The sequence below is a fragment of the Lepisosteus platostomus genome, chromosome 5 (genome assembly GCF_059453375.1).
Source record: "Lepisosteus platostomus isolate fLepPlt1 chromosome 5, fLepPlt1.hap1, whole genome shotgun sequence".
In the NCBI taxonomy this organism is placed as follows: Eukaryota; Metazoa; Chordata; class Actinopteri; order Semionotiformes; family Lepisosteidae; genus Lepisosteus; species Lepisosteus platostomus.
The window spans coordinates 2,969,593-2,988,896 of record NC_142615.1 but is presented as its reverse complement, the minus strand read 5'-3'; the positions used below and the strand labels follow the sequence as shown (position 1 = coordinate 2,988,896).

The 19,304-nt window shown below is 53.8% G+C and overlaps 1 protein-coding gene across 1 annotated transcript in view; it reads left to right on the top strand.

Moving 5' to 3' along the window:
- The first annotated feature begins 6,010 nt into the window (after positions 1 to 6,010).
- The window catches only part of LOC148662483 (C-type mannose receptor 2-like), a 32,839-nt gene continuing 19,545 nt past the window's right edge, over positions 6,011 to 19,304 (top strand). Inside the window, exons 1-6 of the mRNA XM_088633009.1 lie at positions 6,011 to 6,222; positions 8,223 to 8,366; positions 8,714 to 9,097; positions 9,982 to 10,326; positions 13,230 to 13,336; positions 13,607 to 13,700. Of these exons, the coding sequence (XP_088489135.1) occupies positions 8,330 to 8,366; positions 8,714 to 9,097; positions 9,982 to 10,326; positions 13,230 to 13,336; positions 13,607 to 13,700 (967 nt within the window). The 5' untranslated portion in view covers positions 6,011 to 6,222; positions 8,223 to 8,329. The remainder of the gene's footprint in view (positions 6,223 to 8,222; positions 8,367 to 8,713; positions 9,098 to 9,981; positions 10,327 to 13,229; positions 13,337 to 13,606; positions 13,701 to 19,304) is intronic.

Genomic DNA, 19,304 nt, shown 5'->3' with positions numbered 1-19,304 from the left:
CTCCCGGGTGGGGCCGCCGGTGCAGAACTATCCCTGTGCGTCTCCCGGGTGGGGTCGCCGGTCCAGAACACTCACTGTGCGTCTCCCAGGTGGGGTTACTGCTGCAGAACGGTCGCTGTGCGTCTCCCTGGTGGGGTTACTGCTCCAGAACGGTCGCTGTGCGTCTCCCAGGTGGGGTTACTGGTGCAGAACGATCGCTGTGCGTCTCCCAGGTGGGGTTACTGCTGCAGAACGGTCGCTGTGCGTCTCCCAGGTGGGGTTACTGCTGCAGAATGGTCGCTGTGCGTCTCCCCGGTGGGGTTACTGCTGCAGAACGGCCGCTGCACGTCTCCCCGGTGGGGTTACTACTGCAGAACGGTCGCTGCCCGTCTCCCGGGTGGGGGTTACTGCTGCAGAACGATCCCTGTACATCTTCCAGGTGGGGCCGCCGGTGCAGAACGATCCCTGCGCGTCTCCCGGGTGGGGTTACTGGTGCAGAACGATCCCTGCGCGTCTCCCGGGTTGGGTTGCCGGTGCAGAACGATCCCTGTGCGTCTCCCGGGTGGGGCCGCCGGTGCAGAACGGTCGCTGTGCGTCTCCCAGGTGGGGTTACTGCTGCAGAACGGTCGCTGTGCGTCTCCCAGGTGGGGTTACTGCTGCAGAACGGTCGCTGTGCGTCTCCCAGGTGGGGTTACTGCTGCAGAACGGTCGCTGCGCGTCTCCCAGGTGGGGTTACTGCTGCAGAACGGTCGCTGCGCGTCTCCCAGGTGGGGCCTCTGGTGCAGAACACTCACTGTGCGTCTCCCGGATGGGGCTGCTGGTACAGAACGATCCCTGTGCGTCTCCAAGGTGGGTTAGTTGTGCAGAACGGTCCCCGTGTGTCTCCCAGGTGGGTTAATCGTGCAGAACGATCCCTGATCGTCTCCCTGTTGGGGCCGTTGGTGCAGAACACTCACTGTGCGTCTCCCTGTTGGGGCCGCTGGTGCAGATCACTCACTGCGCGTCTCCCTGGTGGGGTTACTGCTGCAGAACGGCCGCTGTGCGTCTCCCAGGTGGGGTTACTGCTGCAGAACGGTCGCTGTGTGTCTCCCAGGTGGGGATACTGGTGCACAATGATCACTGTGCGTCTCCCAGGTGGGGTTACTGCTGCAGAACGGTCGCTGTGCGTCTCCCAGGTGGGGTTACTGGTGCAGAACGATCCCTGTGCGTCTCCCGGGTGAGGCTGCCGGTGCAGAACACTCATTATGCGTCTCCCAGGTGGGGTTACTGCTGCAGAACGGTCGCTGCGCGTCTCCCGGGTGGGGTTACTGCTGCAGAACGGTCGCTACGCGTCTCCCAGGTGGGGTTACTGCTGCAGAACGGTCGCTGCGCGTCTCCCAGTTGGGGCCTCTGGTGCAGAACACTCACTGTGCGTCTCCCGGATGGGGCTGCTGGTACAGAACGATCCCTGTGCGTCTCCAAGGTGGGTTAGTTGTGCAGAACGGTCCCCGTGTGTCTCCCAGGTGGGTTAATCGTGCAGAACGATCCCTGTGCGTCTCCCGGGTGGGGCCACCGGTACAGAACGATCCCTGATCGTCTCCCGGGTGGGGCCGCTGGTGCAGAACACTCACTGTGCGTCTCCCAGGTGGGGCCGCTGGTGCAGAACACTCACTGTGCGTCTCCCAGGTGGGGCCGCTGGTGCAGAACACTCACTGTGCGTTTCCCAGGTGGGACCGCTGGTGCAGAACACTCACTGTGCGTCTCCCAGGTGGGGTTACTGCTGCAGAACGGTCGCTGTGTGTCTCCCAGGTGGGGATACTGGTGCACAATGATCACTGTGCGTCTCCCAGGTGGGGATACTGCTGCAGAACGGTCGCTGTGCGTCTCCCAGGTGGGGTTACTGCTGCAGAACGGTCGCTGTGCGTCTCCCAGGTGCGTTACTCGTGCAGAACGATCCCTGTGCGTCTCCCGGGTGAGGCTGCCGGTGCAGATCACTCACTGCGCGTCTCCCGGGTGGGGCCTCTGGTGCAGAACGGCCGCTGCGCGTCTCCCTAGTGAGGTTACTACTGCAGAACGGCCGCCGCGCGTCTCCCAGGTGGAGTTACTGCTGCAGAACGGTCCCTGTGCGTCTCCCAGGTGGGTTACTCCTGCAGAACGGTCCCTGTGCATCTCCCAGGTGGGTTACTCCTGCAGAACGGTCGCTGTGCATCTCCCAGGTGAGGCTGCCGGTGCAGAACAATCCCCGCGCGTCTCCCGGGTTGGGCCGCTGGTGCAGATCACTCACTGCGCGTCTCCCAGGTGGGGTTACTGCTGCAGAACGGCCGCTGTGCGTCTCCCAGGTGGGGTTACTGCTGCAGAACGGCCGCTGTGCGTCTCCCAGGTGGGGTTACTGCTGCAGAACGGCCGCTGCGCGTCTCCCGGATGGGGCCTCTGGTGCAGAACAATCCCTGTGCGTCTCCCGGGTGGGGTCGCTGGTGCAGAACACTCACTGTGCGTCTCCCAGGTGGGGCCACTGAGAAAGGACCCCCGAGTCCCCCCCCCCCAATCAACCAGCAACAGGGCCCAGGGTTCGACTCCTGATCCAAGACTCACCTCCCACAGCGAATCCCGGAGTCCAGGTTAGGACTGGGAGCAGACCGGTCAGGGGGGAGTCCAGGAGATCCACTTCAGACCTCTGCCGGCTCCCCTCCTGAAGAGCTCCTGAGCGTCTGGAGAAGCGACGGAGGCGGACACGTCCGGCGTGGCTTCAAAGCCGAAGTACCCGTGACACAGCGGAGACCAAAACAAATCGCAACACTGGAGGTGGAACTCCACTGGTCCCCGGAGGGGGGCGACAGAGAAGGGAGAAACCCAGATCAGGTCCAGGTGAGGAGGCAGTGGAGAAAGGCATCACCTGCAGCCGGTGCTCCTGAGCTGGCAGGTACATCGGCAGCTCACAGAAGCATCCAGGCCTTTGAGCCCCAACCTCCACCACAGCGAGAGAAAGAGGACAGGAGATCTTTACTCCACTCCTTATCTGACTCACTCAGATAACTATTTCTAGAAGATACCAACTGCTTTAGTGTCCAACCACTACAAACCATTACTGTGAATTCCCATACAGTGAACATCCAATACAATAGCTATTCGAGGAAAAAAACACTTTTTTAGTGACCAACAACTACAGTGTAGAAGCAGTACAGAGATTCACAAGTTCAGCGAAGAACAAGTGAAGTCAATGTGCAGCACAACGAATATCCAATTCTGTAATTATTCAGTAGAAAAAACTGTCTGGTTTAGTGACTAAATGTTACTGCGAATCTCCAAAAGTGATTATTCCTTACAGTCTATATCCAGTTAAGAGACTGACAGATGTAGTTTTTAACAACTGAAGTGAATATCCAGTTCAGTAATTATTCAGTTAAAGACACTGACTGGTTTAATCAGGTGTTATTTGGGAAAAACCTGGGTTTGGCGTGTACAAGAAAACAGTGAATATCCAGTATAATAATGAATCAGAAAGTAGACTGGACTGTTGCAGTGTATACCCATTACAACACCCAGTATGGTGCATATTCCATAAAATAACTACTGTAGTGACTTATCTTCCCAGAGAATATCTCATAAGGAGGATATTCATACAGAAATTCCTCAGGACAGAGACGGACTGGTTTAGAGACTAACCATTACACTGGATAACAATTACAGGGGATATTCATACAAAAACTCTTCACAGCAGCGACTGGTTTAGTGACTACCGACTACAGCAAATACGCAATAAAACACTGGTTCGGGAAAGAAACCAGCTGGTTCAGACACTTTCCGCCCAGTGGATAGCCAAAAGGTGGCTGGTTTTGTAACAGACAAATATGTTACAGTGAATATTCAATAGAAACATTATTCAGGACAGACAGAAGCTGATGTACTAACTAGGCATTATAGTTAATTCCAGTAGAATATCCAACAATATTTGGGAAAAACCTGGGTTCAGCTTGAACAAGAACACAGTGAATATCCAGTATAATAATTAATCAAAAAGTAGACTTGACCTTCGCAGTGTATACCCATTACAACACCCAGCATGGTGCATATTCCACAAAATAACTACTGTAGTGACTTATCTTTCCAGAGAATAGCTCATAAGGAGGATATTCATACAGAAATTCCTCAGGACACAGACTGGGACAGTGAATATTCAATAAAATAATTAACACCCAAGGACACTAGCTACTGCAGACTCACCTTCCCAGAGAATATCTTGTAAAGAGAAGGGCTGCTTTAGTAATTCAGCACACTGTGAATATCAAGTACAGTGGATATTCATACAGAAATGTGTCAGGACAGAGACATACTGGTTTAGAGACTAACCATTACACTGGATAACAATTACAGGGGATATTCATACAAAAACTCTTCACAGCAGCAACTGGTTTAGTGACTACCGAGTACAGCAAATACGCAATAAAACACTGGTTCGGGAAAGAAACCAGCTGGTTCAGACACTTTCCGCCCAGTGGATAGCCAAAAGGTGGCTGGTTTTGTAACAAACAAATATGTTACAGTGAATATTCAATAGAAACATTATTCAGGACAGACAGAAGCTGATGTACTAACTAGGCATTATAGTTAATTCCAGTAGAATATCCAACAATATTTGGGAAAAACCTGGGTTTAGCTTGAACAAGAACACAGTGAATATCCAGTATAATAATGAATCAAAAAGTAGACTTGACCTTCGCAGTGTATACCCATTACAACACCCAGCATGGCGCATATTCCATAAAATAACTACTGTAGTGACTTATCTTTCCAGTGAATAGCTCATAAGGAGGATATTCATACAGAAATTCCTCAGGACACAGACGTGGACAGTGAATATTCAATAAAATAATTAAAAAAGCAAGGACACTAGTTACTGCAGTGACTCACCTCCCCAGAGAAAGGCTGCTCTAGTAATTAACCCTTACTGTGAATATTCAAGACAAACATACACCGACTAATGTAATAACCAGCGATTAAAGCAAAACCCAGCAGAGAAAATATCCAAGACAATAATTATTTGGGGGGAAAAATATATACTTTTTTAGTGACCAGACACCACGGACACAGTGACTGACGAGCCTAATGAATATCCAGCACGGTGAATTAAAAAAAAGAAGCAATTATTCAGGAAAAAACACTGACGGGTTTAGTGACTAAACATGACTGTGAGCACCTCATAATTCTACTTATATTACTATTTTGAATCAATACCGTCTGCGTTATAAGCACATTAAATAAAATAACAACGGTTACTCAAGAAAGAAACAAACCTTCGTAACTAACGGTTTAAAGGCATAAACAACTTCCCTGAACACCCGGGAATGTGAATTCGGAACAAAATGTCTGTTCGAGAAAAGCCCCTTTGTCGCGTACGGACTGACCAGAGCGGGTAACGTCGAAGGACAAAGATGGCGTCGCCGCTCCCGATCCGTCCCGGTTTGGACACGAAGCGGCGTCGAGCGCACATCCGGTCCGGCATCCCGACGACGGTTTTTCGCGCTCAGCTGCTCGGTGACGAACTTCCGCCTCCCCGCCCCGCCCCGCCCCGCCCTCCGCGAATCGCGCGGTTCCAAAATGGCGGAGAGGAGGCTGGTCCGTCTCTCTCCGAGAATAATAAAATAGTGGCCTTCTTCAAACGCGTCTCAGAGGAACACAGGCAGCTGACACGGACAGTTACACGTACCAGACGGCAGCTCCCAGCCCCCTGATTCCTGTCTTTGTACGGCAGGCGCAAAATCGGTTTAATAATAATAATAATAATAATAATAATAATAATAATAATAATTGCTTACACTTATATAGCGCCTTTCTGGACACTCCACTCAAAGCACTGTGCAGGTAATGGGGACTCCCCTACACCACCACTAATGTTTAGTGTTCAGACCACGGGAGGACACCTCACGCGAACGTGCAGACTCCACGCAGACAGCAGAGTGAGAGCCGCCGCGCCCCGCCCCCAGCGGGAAGCGAGAGGAGCAGGGCGCCGCGGGGCAGGGCAGGGCATCGGCAGAGCTCGGCCATTAGGGAAATGAGGGCTCAGGCTCCGGATAGAAGCCCCATTGTGTTGTTGTTGTTCTTTGTTGCTGTTGGATAATACCGCACCGGAGCGACAAAGGTCCATCATCATCGTCGTCGGGCATTATTAGTATTGTTGTTTTTACTACCCTAATCGTCGAAGTGGGAGAAACTGTGCTGTCCCACTGTCCCGCAGAGACGGAGGGGAACTCCAGCAGGAGCTCACAGGTACAGTAGCTGCTCTGTTATTAGTATCGTTGTGGTTGGAAAATACTGCAGTCCCACTGCACCAGAGAGACAGGGGTACATCATCATCATCATTGTCATTAGTATTATGTCATTAGTACCACAGAGACAAAGGGAAAAGGGCCTTTTCCTTCTGCTGTCTCACAGGTAACTACTCTATTATTATAGTTGTTTTTGTTGTTGTTATTGCCACTGTGAGTGTTTCTGTTGTCATGTCAGTTGTGAATTTCATGTCAGGACAGGAGGCTCTTCTGTACACAGAGGGGGGTGGGGGTGGGGAACAAGCTGCTGATCTCTGGATCAGTTGGCTACTGAACACCACAGCCAAAATCCTCCATTTTATGGACAACCTCTGCCGTAGACTTCACCAGAGGTATTTTAACGAGGGCAGTTCTCAAATGCCTGGGCATGAGTGCAGATGCTATTTTACCTTGTCAGAGCTGAAAGCAATCTGTTAAAAAGAAAATATATATATATTTTAATAAAAGAATATTTCAAAAGAACAGATAGATGACAATTTGCATATTCCACAATTGTTTTATTTTTGTATTTCCTTCTTAGTATTGTAGTCAAATTCCAACCTTCACTTCCTCATATTCAAACATGAAACACTGTGTTTTTACAGTATTTTATTGTTTGATTCTCCAAGGGTCTTTACAGCAGGGCTGTCCAGTCCTGGTCCTGGAGGGGTCAGTGTGTTTGTGTGTCTGCAGAGTCTCCAGGGGTCTTTAAAGCAGGGCTGTCCAGTCCTGGTCCTGGAGGGGTCAGTGTGTGTGTGTGTCTGCAGAGTCTCCAGGGGTCTTTAAAGCAGGGCTGTCCAGTCCTGGTCCTGGAGGGGTCAGTGTGTGTGTCTGCAGAGTCTCCAGGGGTCTTTAAAGCAGGGCTGTCCAGTCCTGGTCCTGGAGGGGTCAGTGTGTGTGTGTGTGTGTCTGCAGAGTCTCCAGGGGTCTTTAAAGCAGGGCTGTCCACTCCTGGTCCTGGAGGGGTCAGTGTGTGTGTGTCTGCAGAGTCTCCAGGGGTCTTTAAAGCAGGGCTGTCCACTCCTGGTCCTGGAGGGGTCAGTGTGTGTGTGTGTCTGCAGAGTCTCCAGTGGTCTTTAAAGCAGGGCTGTCCAGTCCTGGTCCTGGAGGGGTCAGTGTGTGTGTGTCTGCAGAGTCTCCAGGGGTCTTTAAAGCAGGGCTGTCCAGTCCTGGTCCTGGAGGGGTCAGTGTGTGTGTGTGTGTCTGCAGAGTCTCCAGGGGTCTTTAAAGCAGGGCTGTCCAGTCCTGGTCCTGGAGGGGTCAGTGTGTGTGTGTCTGCAGAGTCTCCAGGGGTCTTTAAAGCAGGGCTGTCCAGTCCTGGTCCTGGAGGGGTCAGTGTGTGTGTGTGTGTCTGCAGAGTCTCCAGGGGTCTTTAAAGCAGGGCTGTCCAGTCCTGGTCCTGGAGGGGTCAGTGTGTGTGTGTCTGCAGAGTCTCCAGGGGTCTTTAAAGCAGGGCTGTCCAGTCCTGGTCCTGGAGGGGTCAGTGTGTGTGTGTCTGCAGAGTCTCCAGGGGTCTTTAAAGCAGGGCTGTCCAGTCCTGGTCCTGGAGGGGTCAGTGTGTGTGTGTCTGCAGAGTCTCCAGGGGTCTTTAAAGCAGGGCTGTCCAGTCCTGGTCCTGGAGGGGTCAGTGTGTGTGTCTGCAGAGTCTCCAGGGGTCTTTAAAGCAGGGCTGTCCAGTCCTGGTCCTGGAGGGGTCAGTGTGTGAGCCGATTAAGGTCATCAGGAGCCCATCATCACTGAGCACCTGTAGACACAGCAGGACCAGGGTTGGGGATCTCTGTTCTACACTGTTAGCCGCTACAATTCAAGCAGTAAAAGTGATCCCATCTCACAGGGCTGATCCTGAACTGGAGTTCTGACCCTCTGCTCTCACCTACACCAGACCTCACCTGCGTCTGCTCTCACCTGTGCCTGACCTCACCTGTGTCTGACCTCACCTGTGTCTGCTCTCACTTACACCAGATCTCACCTGTGCCAGACCTCACCTACACCAGCTCACCTGTGCCTGAGCTCACCTGTGCCTGACCTCACCTGTGCCTGCTCTCACCTGTGCCTGCTCTCACACAGCCATGGAAGGGAGGGTGATTCTCACCCTGCTTCTTTCAGGTCAGTATTTCAGTATTTCTCCAGGGCTCCAGGGCTCTGTCTGACAGTCTCTGTGTGTCCTGTGTGTCTCCAGGGCTCTGTCTGACAGTCTCTGTGTGTCTCCAGGGCTCTGTCTGACAGTCTCTGTGTGTCCTGTGTGTCTCCAGAGCTCTGTCTGACAGTCTCTGTGTGTCTCCAGGGCTCTGTCTGACAGTCTCTGTGTGTCTCCAGGGCTCTGTCTGACAGTCTCTGTGTGTCTCCAGGGCTCTGTCTCACAGTCTCTGTGTGTCTCCAGGGCTCTGTCTGACAGTCTCTGTGTGTCCTGTGTGTCTCCAGGGCTCTGTTTGACAGTCTCTGTGTGTCTCCAGGGCTCTGCTCCCTCTCTCAGTGTCAGAGGCGTCAGTATCACTTTGTCAGCTCACCACTGAACTGGACCTCAGCACAGCGCTACTGCAGGGAGAAACACACTGACCTGGCCACCTTCGACGATGCAGAAGAGCTGAGGAGACTCCTCAGCGAAACAGCCATCTCTGTTGATCAGGCCTGGATCGGGCTGTATAAAGTAGACCCAGAGCAGTGGCACTGGTCCCTGTCGAAGTGGGGCTTCTACAAGCACGGAGAGGCTGAATACCGCAACTGGAGCTCTGGTTCCCCAGATCCAACAACTGCATGCAACAGTACAGAAATGAACAGGGATGGACAGTGGGAAGCTAGCAACTGGACTGAAAAGAAGCCCTTCATCTGTTACAACGGTACTACATATATTGTATTGATAAAAATACATATCAAGTAATATATTGTACATCAAAACTATGCATGCAAAACGGGTGTGTGCAAATCTGCTCATCCTCTGTGTTTTTCTTAACTTTAAGTGTTTGCTACAAACAGATAAGGCATAATTTTCATGATGATTTACAGATACACAGAGAGCAACAGGGAAGTTGTTCATGGGGTTTTCTAAATACCAAGTAGGTGACTGGGAAGCTCTGAGAATAAGAAATAAAAGCATGCACCTCTCAAAACCCCTTCGTGGGCCCCCAACGTAAGTCTTTATCATGGCCCGATTCCCCCTGCACCTCTCAGAACCCCTTCGCGGGCCCCTGACATCACTCTCGTCTCACTGTAATCGACAGTGGGCCCCAGTGGTGCCCAGTGTCTTCTCAGGGCTGTGTGTCTTGCTGGTGTCTTGAGATCTGTGCAGCGCTGAGGAGTCGTGCCATCAGGACAGGTTTCTCTGTCAGGCGCTGCAGGTGAGCCTTTTGTTTAGCAAGGCTGCCTTTCCCTACAGCAGGTTAAAAACCGATTTCACAGACACACCTGTGTGAGCACTGCAGCGCACAGGAGGGGGGCATCAGATCAGTGATGATAAAAACTCAACCTCACTTTGTGCTGTTTATACATCATTTTTAGAAGATGATATCATAGCGATCTCAGAAAAATGACACTCATTATCTTACATACAATATGATGACTGTTGAACTGTTGGGCTCTGTCCCATCAGCTCCCGTGTCCTCAGCTCCTCTGTCTGTGCGTGGGGTTTGTGAGGAGAGATCTGTTCACAGAGGGGTACAGGAGGAGAGCCAGGCTCTGCTGGTCCCGGCGCTGTCAGTAACAGCCTCACTGTGTGTTCTTACAGAGAGCGGTGGTCCCACACAGAGATACGTCCTGGTTGAGGACAAACTAGACTGGAGAGCAGCCCAGAGGTACTGCAGAGTGAATCACACAGACCTGGTCAGTGTGAGGAGCAGGAGTGAAAATGAGGAGGTCAGGAAGGTGATGAAGAACGAGTCCATGTGGATCGGTCTGTTCAGGGACGCCTGGAGGTGGTCGGACCAGAGGAATTCCGCATTCCGCAACTGGAGTATAGAACAGCCTGACAGTGGTGGCAATGAGAAGTGTGGATCTCTGTTCTTACATACTAAAAGAGGAGGTTGGAACGATGCTTCTTGTAACACCGCATATCCCTTCATCTGCTATAATGGTGAGATACCCTGACCTCCCCAGGGAGAGATTCACCTGAACCCACCACACTGCCCCTCACCTGTCCACACCTCATCTGATCTCATCACACACCTCACCTGACCTCATCACACACCTCACCTGATCTCATCACACACTCACACACCTCACCTGACCTCATCACACACCCACACACCTCACCTGCCCTCATCACTCACCCACACACCTCACCTGACCTCATCACACACCCACACACCTCACATGACCTCATCACACACCCACACACCTCACCTGACCTCATCACACACTCACACAACTCACCTGACCTCATCACACACCTCACCTGATCTCATCACACACTCACACACCTCACCTGATCTCATCACACACCTCACCTGACCTCATCACACACACACACCTCACCTGACCTCATCACACACCCACACACCTCACCTGCCCTCATCACACACTCACACACCTCACCTGCCCTCATCACACACTCACACACCTCACCTGACCTCATCACACACTCACACACCTCACCTGCCCTCATCACACACTCTCACACCTCACCTGACCTCATCACACACCTCACACACCTCACATGACCTCATCACACACCCACACACCTCACCTGACCTCATCACAGTTAAGTAAATTAGAATGAATCCCAAAGACTGAATCTACTACGAAAATTATGAGTTTTCTCACCCTTTCTTCTTACAGGGAACTACAATACTGAGACACCATCTACTGACACCCCCACAACCCCTGAGACAACACCATCTATTGACACCCCCACAACCCCTGAGACAACACCATCTACTGACACCCCCACAACTCCTGAGAAAACACCATCTACTGACACCCCCACAACCCCTGAGACACCATCTACTGACACCCCCACAACCCCTGAGACAACACCATCTACTGACACCCCCACAACTCCTGAGAAAACACCATCTACTGACACCCCCACAACCCCTGAGACACCATCTACTGACACCCCCACAACCCCTGAGACACCATCTACTGACACCCCCACAACCCCTGAGACACCATCTACTGACACCCCCACAACCCCTGAGACACCACCATCTACTGACACCCCCACAACCCCTGAGACAACACCATCTACTGACACCCCCACAACTCCTGAGACAACACCATCTACTGACACCTCCACAACCCCTGAGACAACACCATCTACTGACACCCCCACAACCCCTGAGACAACACCATCTACTGACACCCCCACAACTCCTGAGACAACACCATCTACTGACACCCCCACAACCCCTGAGACACCATCTACTGACACCCCCACAACCCCTGAGACAACACCATCTACTGACACCCCCACAACCCCTGAGACAACACCATCTACTGACACCCCCACAACTCCTGAGACAACACCATCTACTGACACCCCCACAACTCCTGAGACACCATCTACTGACACCCCCACAACCCCTGAGACAACACCATCTACTGACACCCCCACAACCCCTGAGACACCATCTACTGACACCCCCACAACTCCTGAGACAACACCATCTACTGACACCCCCACAACCCCTGAGACAACACCATCTACTGACACCCCCACAACCCCTGAGACAACACCATCTACTGACACCCCCACAACTCCTGAGACACCACCATCTACTGACACCCCCACAACCCCTGAGACAACATCTACTGACACCCCCACAACCCCTGAGACAACAGCATCTACTGACACCCCCACAACTCCTGAGACACCATCTACTGACACCCCCACAACTCCTGAGACACCATCTACTGACACCCCCACAACCCCTGAGACAACACCATCTACTGACACCCCCACAACTCCTGAGACAACACCATCTACTGACACCCCCACAACTCCTGAGACAACACCATCTACTGACACCCCCACAACCCCTGAGACACCATCTACTGACACCCCCACAACCCCTGAGACAACACCATCTACTGACACCCCCACAACCCCTGAGACAACACCATCTACTGACACCCCCACAACCCCTGAGACACCATCTATTGACACCCCCACAGCCTCTGTGTCACCCCCTGCTGTTACATGTGAGTATCACTTCACCAGCAATGAGAGGACTTGGAGATTATATAGCTGTAGCTGCAGTGTCACGGTGTCCACAGGGCTCAGGTACAGTACAGTCTCACACAGACTTGTCTGTTACAGACAGGAGGGTCACCTGTCTCATCACACACTCTCACTCCTCACCTGACCTCATCACACACCCTTAACCCTCACCTGACCTCATCACACACTCACACACCTCACCTGACCTCATCACACACCTCACCTGACCTCATCACACACCCACACACCTCACCTGACCTCATCACACACCCACACACCTCACCTGACCTCATCACACACTCACACACCTCACCCGACCCCATCACACACCCACACACCTCACCTGACCTCATCACACACTCACACACCTCACCTGACCTCATCACACACCCACACACCTCACCTGACCTCATCACACACTCACACACCTCACCTGACCTCATCACACACCCACACACCTCACCTGACCCCATCACACACCCACACACCTCACCTGACCTCATCACACACTCACACACCTCACCTGACCTCATCACACACCCACACACCTCACCTGATCTCATCACACACTCACACACCTCACCTGCCCTCATCACACACTCACACACCTCACCTGACCTCATCACACACCCACACACCTCACCTGCCCTCATCACACACCCACACACCTCACCTGACCTCATCACACACTCTCACACCTCACCTGACCTCATCACACACACTCACACACCTCACCTGACCTCATCACACACTCTCACACCTCACCTGACCTCATCACACACCTCACCTGACCTCACTGACGCCTGTCTCCCCAGATCCCCAGACGCGGACGAGGAAGAGGACCATCCTGAGGCTGAAGATCGCCGGGAGCGAAGAGCCGATTGGGAACGACGCCGAGACGAGGCACAGACTCCTGGAGCAGGTAGGCGGGAGCTGAGTGTGTCTGGTGTGTGACTGGGGTTCAGACCCCGAGCCGGACTGTTCCAGATGTCGACAGGTGGGCTATAGAGGGAACCTTCATGTCCCTGATCCTCAGGGATTCAGATCAGGGGCTCAGCAGGAGAGACGGAGCAGATCTGCTCTGCGACACGATGTTTCGCAGCTCGAACCCGTGTTGCTCGAATCCAGGGGTGTGAGCGCTGTGTCTGAGGCGCACGCTGGCGCCGTGTGAGCTGTCCGTCTGTGTCTGCAGATGGAGGACCTGCTGGCCCAGCGGGGTCTCCTGGGGAACCACACCCTGCGCTGGAGGGAGCAGCCGGACGGACGGGTTTTCTACCCAGCGGAATAGGGAGGAGGTGAGTCTGAGACCCGCTGCCTGAGACAGGACCCGCTGCCTGAGACAGGACTCACTGCTCCTGACAGGACCCTCTGCCTGAGACAGGACTCACTGCTCCTGACAGAACCTGCTGCCTGAGACAGGACCCGCTGCCTGAGACAGGACCCGCTGCCTGAGACAGGACTCGCTGCCTGAGACAGGACTCGCTGCTCCTGACTGGACTCGCTGCCTGAGACGGGACCCGCTGCCTGAGACAGGACTCACTGCTCCTGACAGGACCCACTGCCTGAGACAGGACTCACTGCTCCTGACAGGACCCGCTGCCTGAGACAGGACTCACTGCTCCTGACAGGACCCTCTGCCTGAGACAGGACTCACTGCTCCTGACAGGACCTGCTGCCTGAGACAGGACTCACTGCTCCTGACAGGACCCACTGCTGCCTGAGACAGGACTCGCTGCCTGAGACAGGACTCACTGCTCCTGACAGGACCCGCTGCCTGAGACAGGACTCACTGCTCCTGACAGGACCTGCTGTCTGAGACAGGACTCACTGCTCCTGACAGGACCCACTGCCTGAGACAGGACTCACTGCTCCTGACAGGACCCGCTGCCTGAGACAGGACTCACTGCTCCTGACAGGACCCACTGCCTGAGACAGGACTCACTGCTCCTGACAGGACCTGCTGCCTGAGACAGGACTCACTGCTCCTGACAGAACCTGCTGCCTGAGACAGGACCCGCTGCCTGAGACAGGACTCGCTGCCTGAGACAGGACTCACTGCTCCTGACAGGACCCGCTGCCTGAGACAGGACTCACTGCTCCTGACAGGACCCGCTGCCTGAGACAGGACTCACTGCTCCTGACAGGACCTGCTGCCTGAGACAGGACCTGCTGCCTGAGACAGGACTCGCTGCTCCTGACAGGACCCGCTGCCTGAGACAGGACTCACTGCTCCTGACAGGACCTGCTGCCTGAGACAGGACCTGCTGCCTGAGACAGGACTCACTGCTCCTGACAGGACCCTCTGCCTGAGACAGGACTCACTGCTCCTGACAGGACTCGCTGCCTGAGACAGGGCCCACTGCTCCTGACAGGACCTGCTGCCTGAGATAGGACTCACTGCTCCTGACAGGACTCGCTGCCTGAGACAGGACTCACTGCTCCTGACAGGACTCGCTGCCTGAGACAGGACTCACTGCTCCTGACAGGACCCTCTGCCTGAGACAGGACTCACTGTTCCTGACAGGACCCTCTGCCTGAGACAGGACTCACTGCTCCTGACAGGACTCACTGCTCCTGACAGGACCCACTGCTGCCTGAGACAGGACTCGCTGCCTGAGACAGGACTCACTGCTCCTGACAGGACCCGCTGCCTGAGACAGGACTCACTGCTCCTGACAGGACCTGCTGCCTGAGACAGGACTCACTGCTCCTGACAGGACCCACTGCCTGAGACAGGACTCACTGCTCCTGACAGGACCCGCTGCCTGAGACAGGACTCACTGCTCCTGACAGGACCCACTGCCTGAGACAGGACTCACTGCTCCTGACAGGACCTGCTGCCTGAGACAGGACTCACTGCTCCTGACAGAACCTGCTGCCTGAGACAGGACCCGCTGCCTGAGACAGGACTCGCTGCCTGAGACAGGACTCACTGCTCCTGACAGGACCCGCTGCCTGAGACAGGACTCACTGCTCCTGACAGGACCCGCTGCCTGAGACAGGACTCACTGCTCCTGACAGGACCTGCTGCCTGAGACAGGACCTGCTGCCTGAGACAGGACTCGCTGCTCCTGACAGGACCCTCTGCCTGAGACAGGACTCACTGCTCCTGACAGGACCCGCTGCCTGAGACAGGACTCACTGCTCCTGACAGGACCTGCTGCCTGAGACAGGACCTGCTGCCTGAGACAGGACTCACTGCTCCTGACAGGACCCTCTGCCTGAGACAGGACTCACTGCTCCTGACAGGACTCGCTGCCTGAGACAGGGCCCACTGCTCCTGACAGGACCTGCTGCCTGAGATAGGACTCACTGCTCCTGACAGGACTCGCTGCCTGAGACAGGACTCACTGCTCCTGACAGGACTCGCTGCCTGAGACAGGACTCACTGCTCCTGACAGGACTCGCTGCCTGAGACAGGACTCACTGCTCCTGACAGGACCCTCTGCCTGAGACAGGACTCACTGTTCCTGACAGGACCCTCTGCCTGAGACAGGACTCACTGCTCCTGACAGGACTCACTGCTCCTGACAGGACCCACTGCTGCCTGAGACAGGACTCGCTGCCTGAGACAGGACTCACTGCTCCTGACAGGACCCGCTGCCTGAGACAGGACTCACTGCTCCTGACAGGACCTGCTGCCTGAGACAGGACTCACTGCTCCTGACAGGACCCACTGCCTGAGACAGGACTCACTGCTCCTGACAGGACCCGCTGCCTGAGACAGGACTCACTGCTCCTGACAGGACCCACTGCCTGAGACAGGACTCACTGCTCCTGACAGGACCTGCTGCCTGAGACAGGACTCACTGCTCCTGACAGAACCTGCTGCCTGAGACAGGACCCGCTGCCTGAGACAGGACTCGCTGCCTGAGACAGGACTCACTGCTCCTGACAGGACCCGCTGCCTGAGACAGGACTCACTGCTCCTGACAGGACCCGCTGCCTGAGACAGGACTCACTGCTCCTGACAGGACCCGCTGCCTGAGACAGGACTCACTGCTCCTGACAGGACCCGCTGCCTGAGACAGGACTCACTGCTCCTGACAGGACTCACTGCTCCTGACAGGACCTGCTGCCTGAGACAGGACTCGCTGCTCCTGACAGGACTCACTGCTCCTGACAGGACCTGCTGCCTGAGACAGGACTCGCTGCCTGAGACAGGACTCACTGCTCCTGACAGGACCCTCTGCCTGAGACAGGACTCACTGCTCCTGACAGGACCCGCTGCCTGAGACAGGACTCACTGCTCCTGACAGGACCCGCTGCCTGAGACAGGAGTCACTGCTCCTGACAGGACCCGCTGCCTGAGACAGGACTCACTGCCTGAGACAGGACTCACTGCTCCTGACAGGACCCCCTGCCTGAGACAGGACTCACTGCCTGAGACAGGACTCACTGCTCCTGACAGGATCCCCTGCCTGAGACAGGACTCACTGCTCCTGACAGGACCCGCTGCCTGAGACAGGACTCACTGCTCCTGACAGGACCCGCTGCCTGAGACAGGACTCTCTGCTCCTGACAGGACCCACTGCCTGAGACAAGACTCACTGCTCCTGACAGGACCCACTGCCTGAGACAGGACTCACTGCTCCTGACAGGACCCGCTGCATGAGACAGGACCAGTGTGTGTGGTGTCCATCTGTGTCAGTCCAGTGTGTGTGTGTGTGTGTGTGTGTGTGTGTGTGTGTGTGTGTGTGTGTGTGTGTGTGTGTGTGTGTGTGTGTTATGTCCAGCTCTGTCAGTGTGTGGTTGTGTCTGTGTGTATCCAGATGGGTGGTCTATTTTGTCTATTTTGAGGATCTAACTCTACTGCTGTTTGTTGTGTCTACAGACTAGTTGTGGCTCCAGAAGATCCTGCTACCAGAGTTTCCAGTGAGAATATTTGGGAGATTGAAGACAAATAGAAATCAGGTGGACTAGCTGGGCAGTTGCTTTGTGCGGTGTCCAGTGTACCTGATGTCCAGTGTGTATGATGTCCAGTGTGTATGATGTCCAGTGTGTATGATGGCCAGTGTGTATGATGCCCAGTGTACCTGATGCCCAGTGTACCTGATGTCCAGTGTGTATGATGCCCAGTGTACCTGATGTCCAGTGTGTATGATGTCCAGTGTGTATGATGCCCAGTGTGTATGATGCCCAGTGTACCTGATGCCCAGTGTACCTGATGTCCAGTGTGTATGATGCCCAGTGTGTATGATGCCCAGTGTACCTGATGTCCAGTGTACTTGATGTCCAGTGTACCTGATGTCCAGTGTGTATGATGCCCAGTGTACCTGATGTCCAGTGTGTATGATGTCCAGTGTGTATGATGCCCAGTGTGTATGATGCCCAGTGTACCTGATGCCCAGTGTACCTGATGTCCAGTGTGTATGATGCCCAGTGTGTATGATGCCCAGTGTGTATGATGCCCAGTGTACCTGATGTCCAGTGTGTATGATGTCCAGTGTACCTGATGCCCAGTGTGTATGATGCCCAGTGTACCTGATGCCCAGTGTACCTGATGTCCAGTGTGTATGATGCCCAGTGTACCTGATGCCCAGTGTACCTGATGCCCAGTGTGTATGATGTCCAGTGTGTATGATGTCCGGTGTACCTGATGCCCAGTGTGTATGATGCCCAGTGTGTATGATGTCCAGTGTGTTTGATGTCCAGTGTACCTGATGTCCAGTGTACCTAATGCCCAGTGTACTTGATGCCCTGTGTGTATGATGCCCAGTGTACTTGATGCCCTGTGTGTATGATGCCCAGTGTACCTGATGTCCAGTGTGTATGATGTCCAGTGTACCTGATGTCCAGTGTACTTGATGCCCAGTGTACCTAATGCCCAGTGTACTTGATGCCCTGTGTGTATGATGCCCAGTGTACCTGATGTCCAGTGTGTATGATGTCCAGTGTACCTGATGTCCAGTGTACCTGATGTCCAGTGTGTATGATGCCCAGTGTACCTGATGCCCTGTGTGTATGATGCCCAGTGTACCTGATGTCCAGTGTACCTGATGTCCAGTGTGTTTGATGCCCAGTGTACCTGATGCCCTGTGTGTATGATGTCCAGTGTACCTGATGTCCAGTGTACCTGATGTCCAGTGTGTATGATGCCCAGTGTACCTGATGCCCTGTGTGTATGATGTCCAGTGTACCTGATGTCCAGTGTACCTGATGTCCAGTGTGTTTGATGCCCAGTGTACCTGATGTCCAGTGTACCTAATGCCCAGTGTACCTGATGCCCAGTGTGTATGATGTCCAGTGTACCTGATGCCCAGTGTGTATGATGCCCAGTGTACCTGATGCCCAGTGTGTATGATGTCCAGTGCTCACCCGCAGCTCCGACTTTGAATATCAAGTATCACACCTGTGAGAATCTCCCCGCGTGAGTCGATAGACGTAGACGATTCTCGGAAGGCGTGCCTGAAAACATTCAAAACCAACAAACAGATCTCTTCACTGAACCACTGTATATCTCTTCCAACAAACACACCTCGACTTGCACAGCGAGAGTACTCCTCATCTCTGTGCGGTGAGTTGTGTGTGCTCCGTGCCTTGGGGATTTCTTTCAGCTTGAAACCACCCTCTTTCACTGGCTCCTTGTTTCGCGCGGCGGTGTGTGCCGTCAGATGCTCTCGCCTGTGGCATACAGAGCTCACCCGATGCTGAGAGGCGAAGAGGAGGAACATGTAGACTGTGGAGCCCTCTTCGGCGGTGCTCTGGAATTTGCAGGATGCGTGTGTGTGTGTACAAGTCTTGAGTATTTATTGTGCTGAGTTTGCCTTCCAGTACGCCTGTTTAATAATAATAATAATAATAATAATAATGTTTCTTTATTAGCCCTATACAATTTCTTGCATTAGGAATTCTTCTTTTCGCAGACCCCAGCTTTTCTCCAAGGAGAC